General features: G+C 43.6%; 1 protein-coding gene across 2 annotated transcripts in view; it reads left to right on the top strand.

Annotated features, from left to right (window-relative positions):
- The first annotated feature begins 237 nt into the window (after positions 1-237).
- The window catches only part of PDE6A (phosphodiesterase 6A), a 292442-nt gene continuing 268461 nt past the window's right edge, over positions 238-24218 (top strand). For both annotated transcript variants that reach the window (XM_085618188.1, XM_085618189.1), the window contains exon 1: positions 238-967. In XM_085618188.1, the coding sequence (XP_085474314.1) occupies positions 494-967 (474 nt within the window). In that variant the 5' untranslated portion in view covers positions 238-493. The remainder of the gene's footprint in view (positions 968-24218) is intronic.

The raw sequence follows: 24218 nt of genomic DNA, 5'->3' as shown, positions 1-24218 counted from the left end.
TGCATTCTCTGGAGTTGCAGTCAATTCCCACACTCAGCTTATCCCTGCACACAACAATTCCAGATTTTGACTTTTGGCACCCCTGCAACCTACCGAACCCTCGCCAGCTCCCTTGCCTGCCCTCGCCAGCTCCCCCGCGGAATTGGTTTAAGGATTAGCGAGCAGCCACGTGATCATTTAAAAAGATCTGGATAATCCCTGTTTCACCTTCACTCTCGATAGCCTAATACTTGTCGGGTCAGAGTCGCAGTTCGCGCCCCGCTCTGTGTCAGGCCGGCAGCTGGGGGACGAGGGATGGTATGGAATCAACAACCTCTCTGATGGTGCAACTCCTTTCCAGGATTCCAAATCTGGTTTTGGAATTTTTCATTTGATTCGCTGTTTTCCCTTTATAAATGTCAGTTTGGTCCCAGAGGATTGAGGGGACGAAGACACAGTAGGTGCAGCAGAAGGAAGGGTTCTCCGGCAGCTGCACACCTTAGCCGCTTTCAGGATGAGCGCTTTGACTGAAGAGGCGGTGGAGAAGTTCCTCGATGCCAACCTGGCCTTTACTAGGCAATACTACGACCGTAAATTACGGCCTGAGGTCATTGCCAAACTTCTGAGCAACCGCAAGGCCGATGTAGACTTCGACACATTCCATTCACTGACCAGCGTGGAGGAAAGTGAGATTGTCTTTGACCTCATACGGGACTTCCAGGACAATGTGCAGATGGAGCGTTGCTGCTTCAACATCCTGAAGCGTATGTGCTTCATAATCCAGGCTGACCGCATGAGCCTCTTCATGTACCGTATGCGCAACGGCACAGGCGAGCTCGCCACCCGGCTTTTCAACATACATAAAGACGCCACCCTGGATGAGTGCCTGGTAATGCCTGATTCGGAGATTGTCTACCCATTGGATACGGGTGTCCTGGGGTATGTGGCACAGTCCAAGAAAGTCGTCAACGTCTCTGATGTGGACCAGGTAGGTCGCATGCATGGTCCTTTGGGACAACGTGGTGGTGTGTGAGTTGCCTATGTGGGGGGCAGTTTATCTGTGTTTAGAATCCATGTGTCTCGTATCCTTTGGAACCACTAACTTCCTCCATGTGAAATAATGCATCTCTCGTCTTCCCTTCTTTAAAATAGTTTACCTGAACATGGGATGAATTGAAGAAAGCTAGAAAAACATAACTAGATTCCATTCACTGCATCAAAGAGTCCTCCCTACACCCCTCATCAGCATTTACACAGACACAAACACATAGGCAAACAAACATGCACACATATACGCACAATCACACTCCCCACACCCTAGCCTCCAAAGCATCCAATCAAGGCGTGGATTTTCCAATCTTAACATGTGCACAAAGGCCAACGGGCGACATCGCTATCCCTTTGGATGGAAAAGTGAACTGGGAGCTAAAATAATTCCTGAAAAATGTGTTCATAATTAGTCACATAGTGTAACGAGTGAGTACCGTGAGTAAGTCCTGCCATCTCGAGAAGCATGTGGGGGCAAATTATACATGCCTACAAGTAAATTGTTCTTCTTCTCTCAGGGCTCTTTGCCAAGTTGTATAGCTGATAATCCCACCTTCCATCCACCCTTAAAAGAAGACTCCTGGCCCTCATCTTAGCAAGATTGTTCCCTATGCCCCAAATGGCGCCATCCATCCAGCCCCGGACAGAAGGAAAAAAACATGGAGCCTCTGTGGATGCATCAACAGTTCTACTGACCACAGCTATCAAGTTCTGCTGCCAAATCTGACTTAAAGATAGCTGTAAGAAGAGGAGATAAACTGATAATTTAGTTATTCTGATCTTGCAAGCAGAGTAGGGAGGTGATAATTTTGTTCTAGCCGGATAGCACTGTCACTCCTTTGGAGAATATGTTAAAGTGGAGGATGCAGCAGCAAAACTCTTCTGAGGAGCCTGGGGAATTTGAATATCTGCAGCGATACTTCTCTAGAGAATGCAAGGGAAGAGAATGAGAGCCCAGAAACAAAAATGCATTGCAGTTGGGAAACAGAATCTGAATAAGTGAATGAGATAGAGTCCATTGGCATGAATATGCTGAAGAGGTGGACTATATAGAGTTTCCACAGTTCTGAGAGAGGTAGAGGAAGAAAGAAAAATACCACTCATGAGACAGAGGGACTGAAGAAGCTGTTGAAATATCTGAGCCACTCCTCACCTGGAAGCCATGAAGAAATAACAAGGCACTGGAATGGCTGAGAAGAAAGTGGTAGATACAGAATTGCCGCACGTCAAGGAAAAGCCAAGGAAGAAGCTGGAAGCACCAGCAGAGGTAATCATCAGTGAGAGGCTGGAAACGTGGAAGGAACAGCAATACGACCCCTCTGCGAGAACCAAGCGAGAAGGTAGGAATCAGGCCACTCAGGGAAGTTAGAACGGGGCACTGAAGAAGCATGATTTCCAAACACCACTCTTTTTGAGGATGATTTCCCAGACACCACTCTTTTTGAGGATGATTTCCCAGACACCACTCTCTTTGAAGACGATTTCCCAGACACCACTCTTTTTTAGGCTGATTTCCCAGACACCACTCTCTTTGAAGATGATTTCCCAGACACCACTCTTTTTGAGGATGTTTTTCAGACACCACTCTTTTTGAGGACGATTTCCCAGACACCACTCTTTTTGAGGACGATTTCCCAGACACCACTCTTTTTGAGGATGATTTCCCAGACACCACTCTCTCTGAAGATGATGTCCCAGACACCGCTCTTTATTAGGCTGATTTCCACACACCACTCTTTTGAGAATGATTTCCCAGACACCACTACTGTTTTTGAGGATGATTTCCCAGACACCACTCTTTTTGAGGATGATTTCCCAGACAGCACTCTCTTTGAAGATGATTTCCCAGACTCCACTCTTTTTGAGGATGCTACAATAATTCTTCAAAATGGATTTGCATACCTTGAAGCAAGTCTGCACTGTTTATTAACCCCTTGAGTGCCCATGACGAGATGGTCTCGTCATGGGCCGCGGTTGCGCTGTGCCCATGACGAGACTATCTCGTCATGAACCCCGCCCGCTAATTCAACGCCCGGCACAGGGCGTGGAAAGGGCGGGGCACACAAGGGGTTAATGGAAGGGAAGCTAAGACTGCTAATACAAAGAAGTGGTGACAGACGTTGGAGATGCTATGCTTTCTCTTTCAATGGAGTACATTATGCTTTTTTAACTGTGCTTGTGCTGTGTGGCCCATGTGTATAGGTTGTGACCAGGCCTGGCAAAAACTTCTGAAATGCCTACTGCCAATCCCCAAGGAAATGGTGGGGATGAGACATCAGTGTCATTCGTCAGAAATAGCCCAGGAAGAAATAACAAAGCCACTGTAGTTGTTGACAAATGGGCAAAATAACTTTGCATTCATTGGAGGGAAGGGGGGGGGAAGGGGGTCTGCATGTAAATCACCAACCCTCACCCCGAGAAGAAAGAAACTAAACTAAAATAGAAATTGTGCCTTACCCTGGGTAGAGGGTGAAGATCAGTGGTAACCAGAGATGGAAAAGTAAACAGCAAAAATGTTCAAACCAGCTGCTACTAAAATGTTCATCCCTTCGCCCCCTCTCCCCGCATCCTCACTCTGTTTCTGTTCTCTGTGTTTCCAATCTCTCTCTGTACACCTGCTGCCACGACCCCACTGAGGCTTTAGAGTCTGTAGGATACAGGGGTCCAAAGTGCCCCCACACTATTCTGCAGGAGAACGCCATCCTTTTGCAATCTCACTGCTATTGGGCAGAAGCCACAACTTATTAGGGCACTACCGACAATTTTAAAGACGTTCCTTGGGGAAACCCTTTAAAATCTGCTTTTACAGAACGAGTCCTGGTTATTTAGATTTCGATGGGGGTAAGGGGAGGTATTATTATTTATTTTTACCACAGCAGCCACAATGACCTGCATCTGCAATTTCCTGCTTTGGTCTAATAAGGAATTTCAGGTCACCCATATCCTGTTTCTCTCAAAACTCTCAATTAGCCCCGAAGAATTAAAGACAATATCAGCAAAAGTCCTCCCTTAAACTAGTATTTACTGAAAAGAAACATGTTTGGTGTGGATTCTACCAGGTACCTTTTGTATTAATTAATGGTTATGTGGTTGAGTCCAGTGACCAAGATAAACAACGCCAGGAGACGTCTTTCACAATAGTCTCCTCATTTGGAACAAACTCAAGTGCCTTCTTATGCATCAATGTATTTATTTTATGGGAGGACCCGATAGCAATTGTATTCAAACATTGGACTCTCTGGGCCTTAGGGTTAAAAGGCCTTGTGACTGTGTGTCGATGAATCTTGCACCACCCACTGCACCGTGTCTGATGCCCACTGCACCATTGTCACTTCTGGGGTGTGTCCACTTCCACCACAGGTGATGCCACTACACCATGGGCTCTAACCACTGTTTTTGATGCTAGCTCTTGACTTGCCTGTAAGCAGTGATAAACCTTTCCAAAGTCGAACTTGGGCAGCACCTAGGCCAGGGCACCAAAATAAAAGTGGCCCCCATTAGTGAATTAGAAAACTAAAATAGTGGCCCATGTTTGCAAATTGGGGCAGTTTTGAACTTGTAAAGACAAGCTGTATAAGTGTGGATATGGGCGATGTTTGTTTTAATATCAAGGAAATCAACAATAAACAAGCATTTGCAATGCAATAGGTCTTGTATTTACGATAGTTTGAGATTGGGATTGTAAATGACAATGCCTTTTATTTATGTGTTGTTTTTAAAACAGATAAATAAAAGGCATTGTCATTTACAATGCTAATAACTTAAACTCTCACAAATGCAAGACCTATTACATTGCAAATGCGTGCTCTAAAAATAAAAATAAAGCATTAGGAGAGAGCGTGTCCTGCCGGCAACAGCAGGCAGGACAGAGCTATTTGAGCAAATAGTGCTCAGAAGCTGTAATTAAAGCCTACCGAGTAACAACACTTGTAACAGGGGGTGTTGCCATGGGAGGTTACAAAATGAGACCAGACGGTACTAAGGAGGGACTACTAAGCCTCTTAATCAATGAACAGAGATTGTTTACAGTGGACAATGACACAAGCCAATGAAAAACATGGGCGGAGAGCTGACGGAGCTTCAAGTCCCTACCTCAATACAGCATGCCTCACAGAGCAGAGCATGCACTGCCTAGGCTCGACCTAAAAACAGCCCAGCAGACCATGAAACACACCCACTAACAGCCAAAAACCAGACCACGCTCTCTCCTTTCAGATTAACCTTCGGTCACTGCCTAATTGCCCCATAGCCTGTCCGACCCTTAACTTTCCAAGAAGTGAGATATAATTGTCGCTTGAATAGTGTCAATAGGGGGTTGGGTGGGATGTTAGAGTCGATAAAATCAGGGAGGGGTGGGCAAATAACAAGTATCATTATATGTTTTTTAACAAGTCTTCAACAAAGCTTTATTCGACAGATTAGTCATAAAAGCAGATCATATACAATAAAACATTCATAATAAGATTATAAATATACTGAATCTAAAACATTTAAAAGCGCATTAAACATAAGTACTGCCGAGTAAGTTGATTCTAAAACATTAAAACACGGGATCATTCAATTTATCTCAAGCAATTCATATCTTTGGGACTGGAGGCAGTAGTGTCAATAAACCTGGTCAACACCCTAGATCTTATGAACCAGGCCCAACCTAAAAACTTAGCCATTGCAACAGCTATAGGCTGTGAGGGGTCCGTTGTAAGAATTCTTAGGGCCTCCTCATGTTTACTAAAGCCTAGAAGCTTGCAAATAGGAATTACCCACTTGGCCCGAGGTTTTTTATACAGTGGGCTAAAAAACAAAAAATGGCTAACCGATTCATCTTTATCTGGACAATTAGGGCAAACTTTCATGGTAGCCCCAGCCCAATTGCCGGTAAACAATCTAATAGGTAGAGATCCAATCCTCATTTGGAAATAAAGCTTTCTGTCTATGGGTTTCTCTATAAGGTCCCAATATTGTTCTAGTACGGGCTTTGCCTTAAATTCAAGAAAACGACCTGACAGATGTTTTGATGCATCCTTCAGACAAGCGGATTCCATTATCATCACCCAATACTTCTCTTTCAGTATCTTTTTTGTAGGAAAAGAAGCATTTTGGGGGTCAGCCCATAGTTCTGACAGATCTAATTTAACTAACAATGACCTTAACTCTCGTAACCATTTGATCCTATGAAAGCAGTCTAAGTCCATTACGTCTTTTACCCCTTCAGCAAAAGAAGGCAAAGCAAAAGATCTAACAATAGTAATAGTTTATATATATCGATTATAGCTGCATTTCTGCTGTTTCTAAGTGCTGTAAATAATGTGTTGTACTACCCAATATAGAGTGCTCCATATGTGAAAATATTTAAAAGTGACACAAATACTTTCAGACTCAGATACCCAAAGATCTGAAGTTAGACATTGTTCAATAGTAAGGATTCCGCTCAGCTGTTTGTTTTTTCTAAGGAGCTTGTCAAAGAAAGCAGGAGGGTAAAAATAATCCTCTTTGGGGATTTCCATTGTTGGAAGAGGGCCTGGGGTGTACCTACTTGTCTAAATACCCCTATGTATGACATTTCACTCTTCTCACCTTGCCTCCTTTTGGTCTTTCCAATACCCTACCCCTCATCATCTTCTCACTTTCTCTTCTTTCTACCATTTTGTCCATTTCCCTATCTGCTGTACTTGCCCGTTTCTGCCTCCGATCCCTCCGTCTTTCATATAATTCCGTATTTCTCTCTCCCCCTATTACATCTAGGCCCCTTGCTCTGTTCTCCTCGACCTTCCTTGCCTCCCTTCACTCTTTCATCCTACCCTTCTATGTCCACTTTCTTACTTCCTGAACTCCCCCACTTTCTTGCTTCTCATACTTTTTCCCCTTCATTGCTCTATCATCCTAGTCCATCTTCATTTTCCAACTTTATTCTCCCTTTTTTCAATCTACTCTATCCTTTTCAGTTTCTCATTACATCCCCCCTTGCTCTTCATTCACCTGCCATGTCCTCTCTCCTCTACCCTCCCTACATTCCCTCTTCTTTACTACTCATCTTCCTCTCTCTCTTTCTATCTATCCTATCCTTTCTTTTTCTACCTCAAACTCTTCGTCCTGTACCCTCCTTTACCCTTCAGTTCCTCTTGCTGTGCCATCCGCTTTATCTGATTTTCTTTTCTATCTCTCCTAGCCTTTCCAATGTCACATTGGATTCCATGCTGTCCTACTATTTTATTAGGTCTCGTATACAGACAACTTTAAGATCTCTGTTGTCGAAAGACCTCGTGTGAACCATCCCAAAAACTTACATTGGGCTTTGTGCCAACCCATTTCTTACCAGTCGTTGGCTTATTTGTCATCCTGATTTGATTGCTTCTTATTCAGTACATTTCTTTCCTCTCTTTCTGTTTGTCCTTCTGGGGCATAGCTTCTTTGCAATCTTTGATTGGATCACTTTTGTCGTGCCACTGCTTACAATCAGAGGACTACTTATTCCTTGTAATTTCAACACACAATGCAAGTACGTTTTCTTGCTCTCTCCCTCACATGCTGTTTCCCCCTAAAACCCTGCCCACACTTTCTGTATTGCTCCAGCACCCTAGCTCTTGCACTCTCACTCCCCGTTCTGACTATTTTTTAAATCTTCCCACTCACAAGCTTTTCATTGCTCTCCCGCTTCCCATTGCCACCTGTGCGACTGCACATCTCACCCCTTTGCCAACCCACCCTCGGCAGTCAGTTCTCGGTGCATTCACCTTTTAACTCATTAACCCCACACTTGCTCCACCGTTGCTCTTCCATCCCTCCTCTGCTGCCCTCCCAACCATTTGTGTAGCTTTCGTTTTTGTTTTTTAAATTATTTATTCTTTTGAGAAGTTCCCATAAGTTTTAATCCGCTGCCAGGCCTGTCCTCTGTCAAAAAACACTTTCACACACACATTTAACTTATTTTTCTTATTTACTGCTCCAAGATTGGCATCTAAAATCTTGGAATGGTAAATTCAAACAAGCTTTGGCAGAGGCAATAGGTCTCGGCAATGCCCAAGCTATTGGCCTTGTCAATGTGAATGTCTTTTAGCCATAATATCTAACAACACATCTGCTGTTCAGCATGGCTGAAAGTCACTAAAAGCCCAGAAGCACATGATGATGAGCCAACGCTGAGTGTCTTTGCCCCCCCCATGTTGAGTTTATTGTCCTGCTCCTCATAACACGAAACAATGTTTTGACATGACCTGCACTGACCACATCATAGAACTTATTTCAATGACTTTCAGCCATGCTGAACAGCAGATGTGCTGCTGGACAAAATGGCTAAAAGACATTCACGTTGACAAGGCCAGTTACTCGGGCATTGCCAAGATTTTATGGCTTTGCCAATGGTTGTTTGATGTCGACGGGGTCTTGCTGAACAAATGAGGAAATGACAGTGAGAAATAGCAGAGGAGCTTTGAAGTGAAGCGAAGATGTGGGGTAACAGCCAGAGCTGCCAACAGGGTAACTGGATAATAATCTCGGGGTCGGCTGAATAGTTTGTGATTCTGGGCAAATCACTTACGCTTCCCCCTGCATACCATAATAAATGTGTCATTTTGTAATGTAAGTGGTGAGCACTTAAAGTGCTCCAGTACCATTGGCTGGTGTTAGCACTATCTCAAGATGGAGGACGGAACAAGCACTCTAATACCATCGGATCGTGCAAAAAAAAAAAAGCAGCAGTGACGAGGGAGGCAGTGGGGGGATGGGTCAATCAGGAAAGCAGAAGGGAATGGGGAGATGGGCAAGCAACAATACAAGAGGGTGGGAGAAAGCAACAACTAAGGGGTAAAAATAACCCTTAATTGAAATAGGATTAACCACAAAATTGAGTGTGTCATTCCCGAATGTAACTGGTGAGCACTTTAAGTGCCCAATACCATTGGCTCGTGTTCGTGCTATGGCAAGACAGAGAACGGAGCGAGGACTCCAATATCATCTGATCGAGCAAAAAATAAAAATAAACAAGTGCTGTCCGTGTTTTAACAACTTTTTAAAAAAAACATTTGTTTATGTACACCCGCATGCATTTTTGTGGTATGTTTGTATGTGTAAAAGGGAGATGGCCTGAAAACATAAGTACTCCTATGGAGTGCTTGAAAACCAAAACAAAATAGCTGCACAAACCGGGAGTAGTATAAGGAGACATTAATTTGTTCCCTGCACTATGGGAGGGCCAAACACAAGACATGGCTATGACGAATGGCATCAAAGAAAATGAGAGCGACACTGAAGTTTACTAATGGTAGGAAATGGGTGGTCTGTAAGCTCACAGATGGATCACAGCATGTGCTGTCTAGCCAAGACCTAAAACAATAGAATTTGTGTTGGCGAAACCTACAGGCTTTGCCTATGCTTGTTGTGTTTAGAAACAGGGAGATTAAGTAATGTATTCATAATCACAAAATGTGAACTGAGGCCGCGGCTAGGGAGATAATATACTGCCCTTTCAGGAGAGGATGTGGCGTGAGGACCAGAGTTGCCAACAAAGGAGCTGGTAAGCCAGGTTTGAGATCTATGTTTTTGGGCACATCACTTAATCTGGCCATGCCTACAAAAATGAATTTGTCCTTGTGTAAAGTGACTTGTTGCTAATGTAAATCGCTCCAAAACTTTTGGGTGGTGTTGATGCTATATAAAACTGCACAAAATAGTAACTGATGCTAATGTTAAGCACTCCAATACCTTTGAGGTGTAGGCGCTATATAAAATTGCATTAAAAAAGCAACTGGTGCTAATGCAAAGTCGTCCAATACCTTTGGGTGGTGTTGGCACTATATAAAACTGCACACAAAAAACAGAAAGAATCAGTGTTAGGCTGGTTTACAATAGTGAACATAAGGTAATACATTGCATCAGCAAACACATTAAAAGGACTACTTTTCTCATGGACGCTGAGGGGCAGGCAGACCTTGATGACATCAAGACTCAGCCTTTCTCATTTGAAGAAAATTCAAGTGAAGCAACAATGGCGCACGGAAACACTTCACCGGTGAATACAAAAAGTAAGAAAGTGTCCACATGGGAGAAATTTGAAGAAATAGAGTCCCAGCCTATGAAATGAGAGGCAACAAAGTGAGACAAACAGTTCAATAATTTTGGACTGGAGAAACGTGGCTATGTAATTACAGCAGAAGACACAGGTACTTTAGAAGCTCTGACATGCCCTGCGATAATGCATACCTGATTCACTTGAGGTCTGATTTTCCAACTATAAACACCATTGTCATATAGAGTGGAAACACCACGCACACACCTAGTACCCACACACATGGAAAAAAACATGTGTGCCAAGTAATAGCAGCCTTGAACACATGCTCCAATCAGCACATCAGCTGTACACTAACAGGACATTAAAAGGTTAAACAGGCCTCTTAATCTCTCAATCTCTGTGGAATTGAAGAAGGACGTGGGACGATTAAATCACGGATAACTGGAAAACACCATAACCGATGGAAATGCTATAGGTATGGTTATCGGTACCTTGAGAGATTAGGATAGCTGTTTTGTCCCCACTACCATGTCATGGAACTTGGATTTTCAGCATTTTATATAGGATCTTTTAAATAATTTCGGCTCAAAAGAAAACTTGTTATCATTGTTAGGATATTCTCATACTTACAGGAATAACCCTCTCTAGTACAGGAACAAAGAGCAGTATGCCTACATAATATTCACAGAATTATCACGTGGGATCTAGCAGCATTGGCATCTAAAAGGATAGACCCCTAACATCTATGGGAGCAACAGAATAAAATAGTTTCACATTAAAAATTAAAGATTGATCTGCAACAACCAGCTTTTGTCAGTCATCAGTATGCCTCAACTTAATAAGATATAGGCGAATACTGCATATTCACTTAGAGGGATATAATAATTGTTGTTGTCCTGAAGAAGGTGGTTCTACACTGTTAATACACCGAAACGCTTCAACGCCCCCCTTGATTGTTTGTTAAATTTGAGGAACAATGAATTACAAGTGGAATAATGACTAGAAGTTTTTGCTTCATTGATTCCTTCAAATTAACACATTTTTAATGACAAATGTGTATGTCTTGGTCATTGTCCCTCTCGGTATAGTGGTTCTGTGATATATGTGCAAAATTTGTTATCAGAAGCTTACATTAGTTTTAAACATATGAATTTTATATAATTGTATAGTGGGTTTTTATTGAATGTTTCATTAAACACATTTTTCGTAATTGCTTTTTGGGTCCCTTTAAGACTGGCATTGAGGAGTGTTTGATCGTGAAGGAAGTGAAGTGTGCTATACCTGAATGTGTTTATTCCTCCAAGAGAGTTTTTTGTTGATTCACTGATTGTATAAGAAACCCTGGGGCATATTATCAAGAAACTGCGTTAAAATTATCGCCGCTTTAGTGGCAGAAAACTGCTGCTAAAGCGGCGATAATGGGCTTGATAATATGCCGCAGAGAATTCCAAAAGAAGCCCATGTTCTGGTGTCAACATGGGCTTCTATTGGAATTCTCTGCGGCATATTATCAAGCCCATTATCGCCTTTTTATCTGCCGTTTTCTGCCGCTAAAGCGGCGATAATTTTAACGCCGTGGCTGATAATATGCCCCCCCTGTTTCTTGGAGTAATGGGGCCTCTCTCCCTCTATTGAGAGAGTTGAGTGTGTGACCAAGAAACAGTCTAGTCACGTAAACCAAATTAAGAAGATTGAGTCTGCGTGGCTGTGCTCGGGCACTCAAACTCACAAGCAAAACCAAAGTTCACAAAAAAAAGAAGGAAATATATACAAAGTTCACAGGGTGCTTTGACAAGTACCTGCATACTCCACAGAGACCCAGCTGTCTCTCTTCCTCACTGGCTTCCTCCATTGTCTCTCATCTATGTCTGTCTTATTGTCATCCATTGTCCAGTGGCCTTTAACATTGTCAGTATGTGTTTCAAGAGTTGTAAAGATGTATATACGTACCTTGACATTATATATTTCTTTGAGGTACGTAGATATGGAGTTAAGAACAGTAAATCTATACTTACCTATTTGCACTTACCTTCTCAACATTTTGCCCCTAAATATGTTTGACACGATATTCTGTCCACACAATATTTTTAGCTTTGATATTCTATCAGACAACCAGGGCAGGAGAAGCACTTCTCTGGGCCATGGTAAGCTAGTGCACGCGAAGGCAGAAACCAATCTCAGCAGGTTAATTAGGTACTGGGGAGAAGAGGCACAGTGGTGCAGGAGGTAATAGGGTGCCACTGCACATGGCCAAAGACCAAGAGGTCCAGCTGACCATTTTCACCAACACAAGACTAGACTGAGCTCCTTTGTTGGTGAGGTCTCGTAAGATATTTGAATGGGACTAAGTTTATCACAGTACCATAATGCGCCTTGCATGCATGGATGGAGCTAGAGCAAGACAAGGCAGAAGAAAATCACTCTCTGGGCTTTGGGACTGCTGCCCGAGGGGATGACATTAAGAGACCCTGTTCCTCACAAATTAAACTCTGGACAAGAAAACAATTCATTGGAAATTATCTGAGTATTGAAACTGAAATCCTGGATAGGAAGACTCAAAATTATACATTTGAGTGCTAGGACAAGCCTCTTGTGTACAGCATGCCACCTCCTTTCCCCATAATCTGCACGTGTTAACTGCAATAGCCTACCTTTTGGTTGATGTTGGCGATATTGGCATTTGAAACTCTGAAGTGTCTTGGGCTAAATATTAAGAGGTGAAACCTACAGTCTCAGGTCCTTTGAAAAATACTGCTCAGGTGGTTTTATTTCCCAGTGGGTGAACCAATATCCTTGATTGCTACTCCCAATGTGGGGTAATCCTCCCAGATCCACCCCCTCTCGAACGTTTGTTCCCCACCATTATTGATTTAGTTCCTGCCATGTTCAAAGATTTTGCAGACTTCTATAAGACGCAAAAATTCAGATTTTGAACACAGGTGGGGCCTGATTCACAGAGGTAAACTTATACTTTTGTGGAAGTTAACGATTGTTTGCTGTTCACAAAGGTATTTACTAGTGGTATTTTTACAACTGCGGAGTCTCAACATATATAAAGATAGGACAGTCCTATCTTTAAATGCGCGGTCCGCAGTCGTAAAGATACTGCTAGTAAAATTCCTGTGTGAATAGGAACCAATCATAAACTTACACAAAAGTGTAAGTTTCCCTCTGTGAATCAGGCCTGCATTCTTTTTGCCTGAAAATTGTCTTGAGGAGTTTTATTGGAACACAAATTTTGACTGGAACCAGAGTTACCGGTGGTCTACTGAGTGTGGGAACTGATGGCTCCAGATGTTTACACGGAAATCACAGTCTCGAAAATGCCAGAATGTTTCTAATAAAAATATTTTGAGAAGCAGAATTCACGATACAGGCAGAGAATGGACTCCAGGAAGCATCAGCAAGATTTCAAAGGTTCTAAACAAACATTTAGTTATATATTGTAATCTAAGACTGAACGTGTACATTTTTTTCTGGGATCTAATGGTTTTGAGCCCCAAACAACAAAAAGAAAGAACTTTTCCCAATTGCTTTATCAGATCAAGTAATTAGTAAATTCAATTATAAAGCAAGGTCTGTTGCACAGTCAAGACAGAAATGTGTACTAGCATAAAAATGAACTTTACACAAGCTGTGGCTCATGCTGTGCCACTTTCAGCCTGGAGAGATGTCAGGGCAAGTAATGAGAAGCGTTGCATTCGTTTTTTAATCCCATAGGGGCATATCAGCAAGGGCCGGCGATAATTATCTCTCAGCGCTCTTAGCGTGAGGATAATTATCGCCGGCCAACTCTGGGGCATATCAGCAAGCAAACGATAAAAAATTATCGCCGCTTTTGCGTCCGTTTTCGGACGAAAAGCAGCGATAATTTTATCGCCTGATTAGCAAGGTCACGCTATTGCGTGAAACCTTGCCTTATCGCCATTTCCCTTAACGCCCCTCTTTGCATCTCTAATGAGATGCAAAGTGGGCGTTCCTCCCCAGGATAACGGGAGAAATGTCGCTAAGCGACATTTCTCCTATTATCAAACCTCACACAAAGCAGCATAGCGACAAGAAAAGTAGCGATATCCTCTGTTATCGCTACTTTCCTTACGCCTGCTTTGAAAATGACTTAGCCATGATATCCTATGGAAGGTGGATATCATGGCTAAGTATGTGAGGCCCTATCAGCAAGCTATCGCCAAAAGTTGTGTGATTATCGCTGGATTTCCAGCGATAATCACACATTTGGCAGCTTGCGCTCTGAATTTTATCGCTTTGGAGATAAGCGTTGCTAATAGCACGCTATCTCCGCGATAAAATTCAGAGTTGGCCGGCGATAATTATCCTCACGCTAAGAGCGCTGAGCGATAATTATCGCCGGCCCTTGCTGATATGCCCCTCTGAATTTTATCGCGGAGATAGCGTGCTATTAGCAACGCTTATCTCCAAAGTTATAAAATTCAGAGCGCAAGCTGCCAAATGTGAGATTTCCAGCGATAATCACACAACTTTTGGAGATAGCTTGCTGATAGGGCCTCACATACTTAGCCATGATATCCACCTTCCATAGGATATCATGGCTAAGTCAGTTTCAAAGCAGGCGTAAGGAAAGTAGCGATAACAGAGGTTATCACTACTTTTCTTGTCGCTATGCTGGTTTGCGTGAGGCTTGATAATAGGAGAAATGTCGCTTAGCGACATTTCTCCCGTTATCCTGGGGAGGAACACCCACTTTGCATTTAATTAGAGATGCAAAGATGGGCGTTAGGGGAAATGGCGATAAGGCAAGATTTCACGCAATAGCGTGACCTTGCTAATCAGGCGATAAAATTATTGCCGCTTTTCTTCCGAAAACGGACACAAAAGCGGCGATAATTTTTTATCGCCTGCTTGCTGATATGCCCCATAGTGTTTTCTTAGCTAAGAGTGTGATTTGTTCTAGATGAGCGATGCTGGTGGCCTCGGGTGTTACAGAGCTGGAAAAGCCTAAGAAATTAGGTAAAAATGAGGATTTTGATATTATCCGAACCCAAGCATTACCTTTTGAGCATGTGCTACGGAAATAGTGAAACAAACATTACCTGGGGAGAGATAAAGTGCACGATAAAAATACCAAATCTGTACATTAGAAACAGAAAAACCATCCGAGGAAGATATTTTGTTGTACAATATACAATGAAAATTTCCTTATGCTTCATGAATACACTTCCCGCAGTTAAATTGTGCAAGGTGTTACACCAAAAATTGATTAATTGGATTGTGACGTAGAGTAATTCAAGTTATCTACCCAAAATTTTTTGTTTTCCTCCGTGCACCAGCCCAGCTCTAATTTAAACCTGTGGGCATTTTCATCTGAGTTGCATCACCATTCCTTGTGTAAGAACATGACTGTGGGCTTTCTTGGAAATAAACATTTTCTGTGCTAACACATAAAGCAGCAAAGTGAATCAGTTTAACCGCAAGGGCATATGTACAAGCCCCTGTTGCCACCACAACGTCACTATGGTGGTGATAGGGGCTGCGCATTATCTACAAGGCAACGTGGCTTAACACTGCCTTGTAAATAAGGCCCCCTTTCAAGCTATGGTTAGAGTGAAAGGGGTGGGCAGTGGGTGTTGCGGTGGGCGTTCCACCACAACACTCATTCATTTTGATGCTGCCCCTATGTAGACGGGTGGCGTACATAGGAGGCAGCTCCAAAATTAGGACCAGGTAAATCCTGGTCTTAAATTGGCAAAACGAGGAGAAATGCATTATTTCTCCTCCTCGTTTTTGCATTTTCCATGTTTGCTGCTTTGTGCAGCACACATGGGAAAAGCAAATTGCCATGCATTGTTTATGTACAGGAAGGTGTCCCTTCATGTACATAAACATTCTTTTTTTTAAAAATGCCATTTTTTCATTTTCATGTTTGCTGCATGAAGCAGCACACATGAAAGTGCCAGAATTACATTTTAGGATTGTTTATGTGCAGGAATGGACACCTTCCTACACATAAACAATCCTCCCCTGCATGCAGACATCCTCGCACTATGGTGTAAGGGTGCCTGCGTTGGCACTAAGCTGCTAAACTAAACTAAACTGCATTCTTGTAAATATGGTGCAGCCCTGCGTTTCAGAAGTGGTGGACAGAGGCGTTAAGCCAGGAAGGCTAACGCTTCTCTCCGCCACTTCATTGTACATATGGTCCGCAGTGTTAAACTCTGAAATATAGAAGTAAAAGTCAATATTAACCTTGTGTCCAACTGGAAATTGTGTGCATGTAATGTTCTCAATGGTGAATTAATTGTACCTTAGGAAGGGCAAACGTTATCAAAACAAAATATCTACCACCAAATGCACCGGATCTGATAGATTTTAGGGGGGGCTTTCCTCCTTACTATAAGTCTGTCTGACACGAAAACCTATGGTGTGATTCAAGAAAAGTGTCTTTTAATAAACGACTAATGTACAATCCCAAGTGGGTCATTTGGAATTAGTCATTCAGATTTCACATTGGTTATTTGAAGTTTTTTATTTCTATTTCAAAGTCTGATAGTTCATTCAGACTCAGTTGCAATTCCATTTTGCCATTTTAAGGCTGGTCTTTTGTAATTCAAATTAGTCTTTCGATTTTCTAATTGCCCATTTGAAATTCCAGTTAATAATTGAGAATTCCCAAAGGTCATTCAAGATTCTAAGACTAAATTCTGTTTGATCATTCAGAGTTTCGTGGGGATCATTGAATTCCATTTGGTCATTTAGAATTCTGAAGGCCCCATGGCTTGCAAAGCATGGTAAAATACGATCCACTTAGGATTCTCAGAGGTCTTTAGGAATACTGATTGGTTCTGGTTTAGACAGCAACGAGGATTTGGGGCCAGCTTTGTGACCATCAGGGTTTGTGACTCGCAAATTGCGATTTTTAGCAGCTCGCAATTTGCAAGTTGCAAAACCTGATGTACGACAGTGTCTGAGACACTTTTGCTCTTCCCAAAAAGGTTGCCAGGGACCTGCCTTATTAATATTCATGAGGCAGGCCACACTGGGAATGGCCAGTCCTCACAGGGATGGTGACCTGCTGTGGTCAGCAGAACACGGTGTCTGTGACTGCTTTTTAAATAAAGCAAATTTGTTTTTTTAAATGCAGCCCGTTTTCCTTAAAGGAAAATGGGATGCTTTTCAAAAATAAAAATGAAACGTTTTCAGTGGTCCAAGGTTGCTTGTATTCCGGTTCAGAGATGACCTGGCTTGGCAGTTTGGGCTGGACTGTTCTGATTGGAGCAGAGTCAAGAATGATTTACATATGTCTGGACCCAAACTGAGGTGGCATGGGGGGGTGAAAAACGGCATGGGATGCAGCTCTGACCAGCTGCCAGTGGCTGAGATTAATTCAAGCATTCCATGCATCACCTTGTTGTTGGTAAAGGAGAACTAATAGCAGGGTAAGACTGGCTTATAAGGCAATCAGTCAGTTACTGACAGGCTGGTCTGAAAGCCGTTGTTTTGGCTGTTTGTGGGCCGGTTTTATGGTCTGCTGGACCAGTTTTTAGTTTTTACTGTTGATTTCTCTGATATGAAAGTAAATATTGCCTACAGCAAGCACAAATGCGTGCTGGCACCCATGCCTTTTCAAATAGCTATACAGCTTGTCGTTACAAGATCAAACCTGTTCCGATTTCCAAATAGTGGCCACTTTTTTAGCTTGCTGGTTCTGGGGGCCACTTTTATTTTGGTGCCTAAGCCTATTTTCTGTGCCAGTCCGACCCTTGCTAACAGTTTAGATTGATCTGAGGAAATTTGGCTCTTTGATCATGAAATGAAGAGGCACAGTTAGTAGTGAAGAAATAGGAAAGTGCTGGCACATCATAATGCCATCATTAGCCAACTGAACACTGAACCCTTCAGGCAAGGCCCATTTTCCCCATTACTACTGTATTCCAAATTCCTATTCACCCTTGCTGGGCCAATGTGTTTCTAATAATAATAAAACACCACAGCCGTGCAATCCTGCATAGGCAATAGATAGAAGAATCTCTTTCGCTCCATCTCTCTTACCCTCTGTACTTCCCCACGCTGTCTCACTCTTCCCTCCTCTTCCTCTGTATTCCTCTCTCCCATCTTCTTTGCCTCTCTTTCCTTCTCGCTTTCTCCCCCCTTTCCCTCACTTTGTGTTCTACATTTTTTTCTGTCACATTCGCACTTTTTTCCTCCATTTCACTTTGCAAACTCTCCCCTCTCACACTGTACTCTCTTTTCTATTTCTCTCTATTTCCCTCTTGCTCTCTCAGTCCACCTCTATAAATATGTTATTTTTAAGTCATGCTGTCTCCAAAGCATTGACCCAGATTTACTCATTAATCATTACAGTTTTGATGGTATCACCGACTGAAAGGTATTTTGCTTTCTGTCCTGTCAGCTCTGCTTTTTCATGAAGTAGATTAAAGTTGTCCTTGTCCTTTAGCTCTATCAAACCAGGACGCCTGGTCTGGCCTGCTTTCCTGGTCTCTCTGTCTGGCTGTTATACTCTTCAACCTTGAGGAAGGTGCCTGTGTTTGTGGTTCTTCTCTGTGAACAGAAATCTTGCCATGGTGCTGCCTCTTCCTAGCAGATTGCGGTGTTGAATTTTGCCTGTGTCTGCATCAGGTTTCTTGGTGCGATATCTATGTTTGGTCATCTTAGTTTGATATGAGATTCATGCAGCTTGTTTCTGAGTCTGTATTGTTTTTGTTTCAATGTAAAAGGTGGATCTCAGCTTCCTGTTGTTTTCAGTGGCGGCTGACACAAATAAAAAGTGGTAGGCAGGTGGAGCGGGCACAGGTGGGGCATGGGGGTGGTGCAGGGCAGTTTAATAATAAATAAATAAGATGTGCTTGATGCTGTAGGCCGCCTTGCGCCTTTGTGTTCCTCTGCTTCCTGATCCCAGCAGTCCCCGGGACAGCATCAGAGACTTCCCATTGAATCCCCGTGCTGCTCTAATGCTATTACCAAGCATGAGAGCAGCGCGTGGATTCGCCTGAGCGGGCGGGTTTGACACTCCACTCAGTCACAGGGAGTCTATGCTATTTATTCAACTCGACTGTGCAATACAGCCGGGTTGGAGAAACCTAACTCTGAATGTCTGTTTGGCCGGCCTAAGATGGCCGGCCAAACTGTCATTTGCACTTAGCTGTGCACATCGCATTGTCCCATTTGCCATGGCCCAGCCCCGTCCCTCCCTACGCATGCTGGCTCAGCCAGCAGCTGAAAAATAAAATGATAATAAAATATTGTTTTATTTTTCAGCTGCTGGTTCTGAGCCAGTGGGGTGAAGCTCCTCCCCCATTGCGGAGGTGCCGCCGCTGGTTGTTTTCTAAGAAATATAATCTTCGATGTACTCAGGCTCAATCCTTTACTGCCATAGATTGTGTTGGTTAATAACCAAGCGTTTTCCTCATAAATACGAATTTAGCAGCACTCACCACCAATGCTCCCTCGTTTTTTTCTTTTTTATGTGCGGCAATAGAATATTGGTGTGCCCACTTCTCTTGCTTGTGTGCGCAACTGTGTGATAAAATGTGCAACGAGGCAAGTCGATCAGCTACCACTTGCAGGTAAATAACAAGCATTGGCACTGCCAATAAGTTTTGCTTTTAATTTAAAGTTACTTCTTAGTCACTGATTGGTTTAAGCACATAATTAAGACATCACACATGCACCCTTCAATCATCCTTCCACTTGGGCATCCATAAATCACTTATTCCTTCTTGCATTCACCAATTTACACAGCCATAATACAGCACATACACAAACTGAGCCACATTTGCAAGATACATTGAAATAATAAAAGTAGAAAAAATAAAACATGCTATTGCCTAAAAATGGCAGACATATGTGAGAAAGTGCCCTCTTTCTACATGGTTGCCTCTACTTTTTTGTTGAACTGTTGGTGTACTTTGACTGAGTGTGCCCTGGGCTCCTGCCAATCAGGTACCCAGGGCCTATGTTCTTTCCCTAAAACAGCATTGAAGACCAGACCCAATTGGCACTCTCTGGCCACAGGTCAGTCCCTGGTAAATGTGGCACTGTGACCAGGGAAGGCCTCTAAGTGCTGCAGCACTTATTGTGCCACCCTTAGAGGCCCTGTACCTTTACACTCACACACTGCCTTTGCAGGCTGCGTGTTTTGGTGCAGAACAAAGTGAAGAGTCGACATAGCACACATCCCTGTGTGCCAGGCCTACAGCCCACTGTCCTGGCATAGATCAGCCACCCCTCTAGCTGGGTGCACCATACCAGTGGTGAGGGTACAGGTGAATGAGTCCTGTACCCCTACTGTGCCTAAGGCAATTCTCAGACATTGTAAGTGCAGTAATGCCATTAAGAGTATATGGTGCTGGGAGTTTGTCATTACGAACTCCACAGTATCATAATGGCTTTACTGAAAACTGAGAAGTTTGGTATCAAACTTCTCAGCACATTAAGTGTGGGATTTAATGAAAAATGAACACAGAGGGCATCTTAGAATAGACCCCTGAAAAACGACCTACCACTCGTGTCCAGGCTGAGTGACTGCTCGCCACCTGCCACCACTAGACATGTTTCTGGACCCCTGGGTCAAGAGCCTACTGCTCTCAGGGGTCTGAAACAATGCACATCCTGGGCCGAGGTGCCAAGCCTCCTCCCTCAGGATGGGCAGGGTCCACCGAGGGGAAGCTTCAAAGGCTTGCTGCCTTTGAAGGCTGCCCCAGGCCTGTTGCTGCTTTCAGGAACTTGCCCCCACCAGTTCTGACCCCCACTTTGGGTGGGAGAATCAGCTGGAAAAACAAGTGAGGAAGAGAGGTGTGCCCACCTTTGCCAACCCCACCCCTCAGGTGGGGAAGGCAAGTTGAAGAACAACTCTCAGTCCCCGCCATCTTGCAGATGGGGGGGACCCAGCCAACAAGAGTGAGACACATGCCCCCCTCCCACTGGAGGATGGCATAATAGGGGGTGCACCCACCCCAAGGAAGGGATCCATTGTCCTAACCTTTTACTTACCTGTAACACCCCTCAAAATCTAGTATTTAGGGGCACCTGTAAACCTTGCCTCCTCAGACAAGAAACCACAAGAAGAAATGAAGAAGAAAGACCGAACAGCTGTGCCGAAGCGAAGAAGAGGGGGATGCCCACTGACTTGGCCCTATCCCTACCGGCCTGTCCCCACCTCGAACTTGCAGAAGCGAACCTCCGGTGTGTTCTGCAGCCAGCAACCTCAAGAACTCAGAGGACCTGCCCTACCTTCCAAGGAAAAGACTTTGTCTCCCATGAACACCAGATTTGTTCAACCACAGATTCCAGCTCCAGCAAAATCTGCAAGTCTGCACCACTCTGCACCCGACGCCCACAGCCCAAGTTCGAGTGGCCCAACACCACGAGGATCCTCAACCAAGATCCAGTGATCCCTGAGCTGCCTCAAGCCTCCAGCTGACGCCTGTAGCCTCAATCCAGAAGGACCCCCCAACCACGAACAGGAGCTGGTATGAAGATCCGACCCTAAAAGACACCCCTGCACCCGACACCCCATGGCCTTGGGTGGCCCAACCGACAGTGTCTAACCAACCCCCAGCATCCCAACTTACCTCTCCAAGGTGTGGTAACACCCAGAAGACCTTCATCCCCAAGCCTACAGTGTGTTTGCAAACCGGAGACTCCCCATTGAAAGTAACAGGACAACAGACGACAAACCATCACCCTGCACCTGGCCGCCCTAGTGCCTCTGAGGGTGCACCTTTGCTGCTATCTTGAACCCAAATTTGCCCTGAGCTTAAGTCCAGGAGCTTTGCTCCCACAACCTTACGACCTGCTCATTAGCAGCAACCAATCGGAGGCCCCTTACCCTCTATTGGATAACATTGGACTCAGCACTCTGTACCCGGCCACCCTAGTGCCGCTGAGGGTGTAACAAGAGTGCATCCTTGACCCTGGGAGAACCCTCAGTCTAACGCCAGAAACCCAGCTCCCATAACAAAGTACTTACCTGTTAACCGATAACACTATTTCCTGCCATAGCATAACATTGACTGTTTTCTGTGAAAAAGTTTCCAAGTGTGGAGTTTGAAAACCTATAAAAGTTTCTAAAACTGTAGCCAAATATCCAAAATGCTTTTACTTACCTGTTTACAGGAAATGTCCCAGTGCAGTATCCAGGTACACTACACTGTGTGAGAAAAGTAATCTGTAAAGTAATCTTCTTGACATCCTATTGAAAAGCCAATACAAAGCATCTGTGCAACATTTCAAAGCATTGCATTACTAGAAATTCTAATGTAATCAAACCAGAGTATAAATACAACTGCAATTCAAACTGTATTATTACTGCAGAGTATAAATCACTTACCTGTGCCAGGCTTGCTTGGTTCTGGGAAATAAAATAACTGAAAGAATAATTTGTATACGAACAAAATTCATCTGAGTTCAGTCTCTGAGTGTGTGACAATCATTTGCTGATTGATTGTGTGCAACAAATGCTTAACACTACCCTCTGATAAAGCCTTGATGCTCACCCACACTACCACAAATAGAGAGTAAGGTGCTATCTACTTTTACCTCTGCCTACCTTTGGGGTTCCACTGGACTCCGTGCACACTATACCTCACTTTGGTGTAGTATATACAGAGCCAGCTTCCTACAACATATGCTTGCAATAACTAATTAAACAAAGCAGCTAGTTTCTTGCCCTCTGTTTGTGCCTTCTCTGCTCATATCTTGCCCTCTGTTTGTGCCTTCTCTACTTGTTTCTTTCTTTCTTTATGCCTTTTCTGCTTATTTTTGCCCTCTGTGTGTGCCTTCTCTGCTCTTTTCTTGCCATCGTTTTGCCTTTTCTGCTCAATTCTTGCCCTCGGTTTGTGCCTTCTCTGCTTGTTACTTGCCCTCTATTTGTCTTTTCTGCTCATTTCTCACCCTATTTTTGCCTTTCCTGTTTGCTTCTTGCCCTCTGTTTATGCCTTCTCTGCTTGTTCCTTTCCTTCTTTTTGCCTTTTCTGCTTATTTCTTGCCCTCTGTTCTTCGCTGCTCGTTTATTGCTCTCTTTTTTGCCTTTTCTGCTTGTTTCTTGCCCTCTGTTTGTGCCTTCTCTGCTTGTTTCTTGCCCTCTTTTAGTCTTTTCTGCTCATTTCTTGCCCTCTTTTTGCCTTTTCTGTTCGCTTCTTGCCCTGAGTTTCTGCCTTCTCTGATCATTTCTTACCCTCTTTCTGCCTTTTCTGCTCGTTTCTTGCCCTCTTTTTGCCTTTTCTGTTCCCTCTGTTTTTATGTTCCGCTAGTCTCTTGCCCTCTTCCTGCCATTTCCCTCCTCCCACCACCCAGTGCCTCTCCCTCCCCGCAGGATATCTTCCCTGGCAGAGTTCAGAAACAAACTCTAGATCTGGCTTTTTGATGGAGACCTTGCATCCCAGCACCCAGATATCCTTAGGGGTGACACTGCTGCACTCTACAAATGCTGATTGATTCAAATCTAGTTACTTTAAAAAAGGTTATGATTGTTTGAAAAAACGTTATTTGCAAAGTTTCTAATGCAATGGATGAATACAATATGTATTTACCTTTAGCTCTTAATTTTCATTTTGACTGGCCAAAGGATATTGTAAAGGGGTGAGTAGGGATGCAGTTGTCTAGCTGAATGCACTTTGGTGCATCTCCTTTTTATAAAGGACTGTCTGATTCCACAGTGACCTACCTGAAATTCCCCAGAGGGTGACAAAAACACTTCTCTAGAATGAACTGGCAGACAGCACCCCCCGGCTGCCTTGTCTGGAATGACCTTCAGGTTTCCATTAGGGGCTCTCTGGAAATGTCTCTGAGGTGAGTGGGAGCACTCGGGAACTGGTTTGTGGGCAAAAGCCTATTGCTTGTTACAACTGCTGCGAGTCCTTGCTTTCTGGTTCACGTTCCGAAGTATTTGATGTTTTGTTTTTATAATCAGGTAAGTAATATTACGAAATCATTCCTCAAATGTCCGTCAATGCTTGATGACTTTTCAAGTACTTAGTACCTGGGCATGTATTTTCAGTGGCCACTTAGAGTGTACCCTCTGCCTAGCCTAAATGTTTGCCCTGTTTGTTCATCTTTTGTTTTGTCGTGTATACTGTTGGCAATAACCTGTTGCACTTATCAAAGATATGAAAAGGGCGCTCACATGTTCCCAATCTGTCCGGGGCCCACAAACCCTAGAACTGGCCCTGATGCTGTGTCTGTAATGGCTGCT

The sequence above is a fragment of the Triturus cristatus genome, chromosome 7, assembly GCF_964204655.1.
Source record: "Triturus cristatus chromosome 7, aTriCri1.1, whole genome shotgun sequence".
Classification (NCBI taxonomy): domain Eukaryota; kingdom Metazoa; phylum Chordata; class Amphibia; order Caudata; family Salamandridae; genus Triturus; species Triturus cristatus.
Note: the sequence above shows the minus strand (reverse complement) of the source record. Positions and strands in the feature narration are given on the sequence as shown.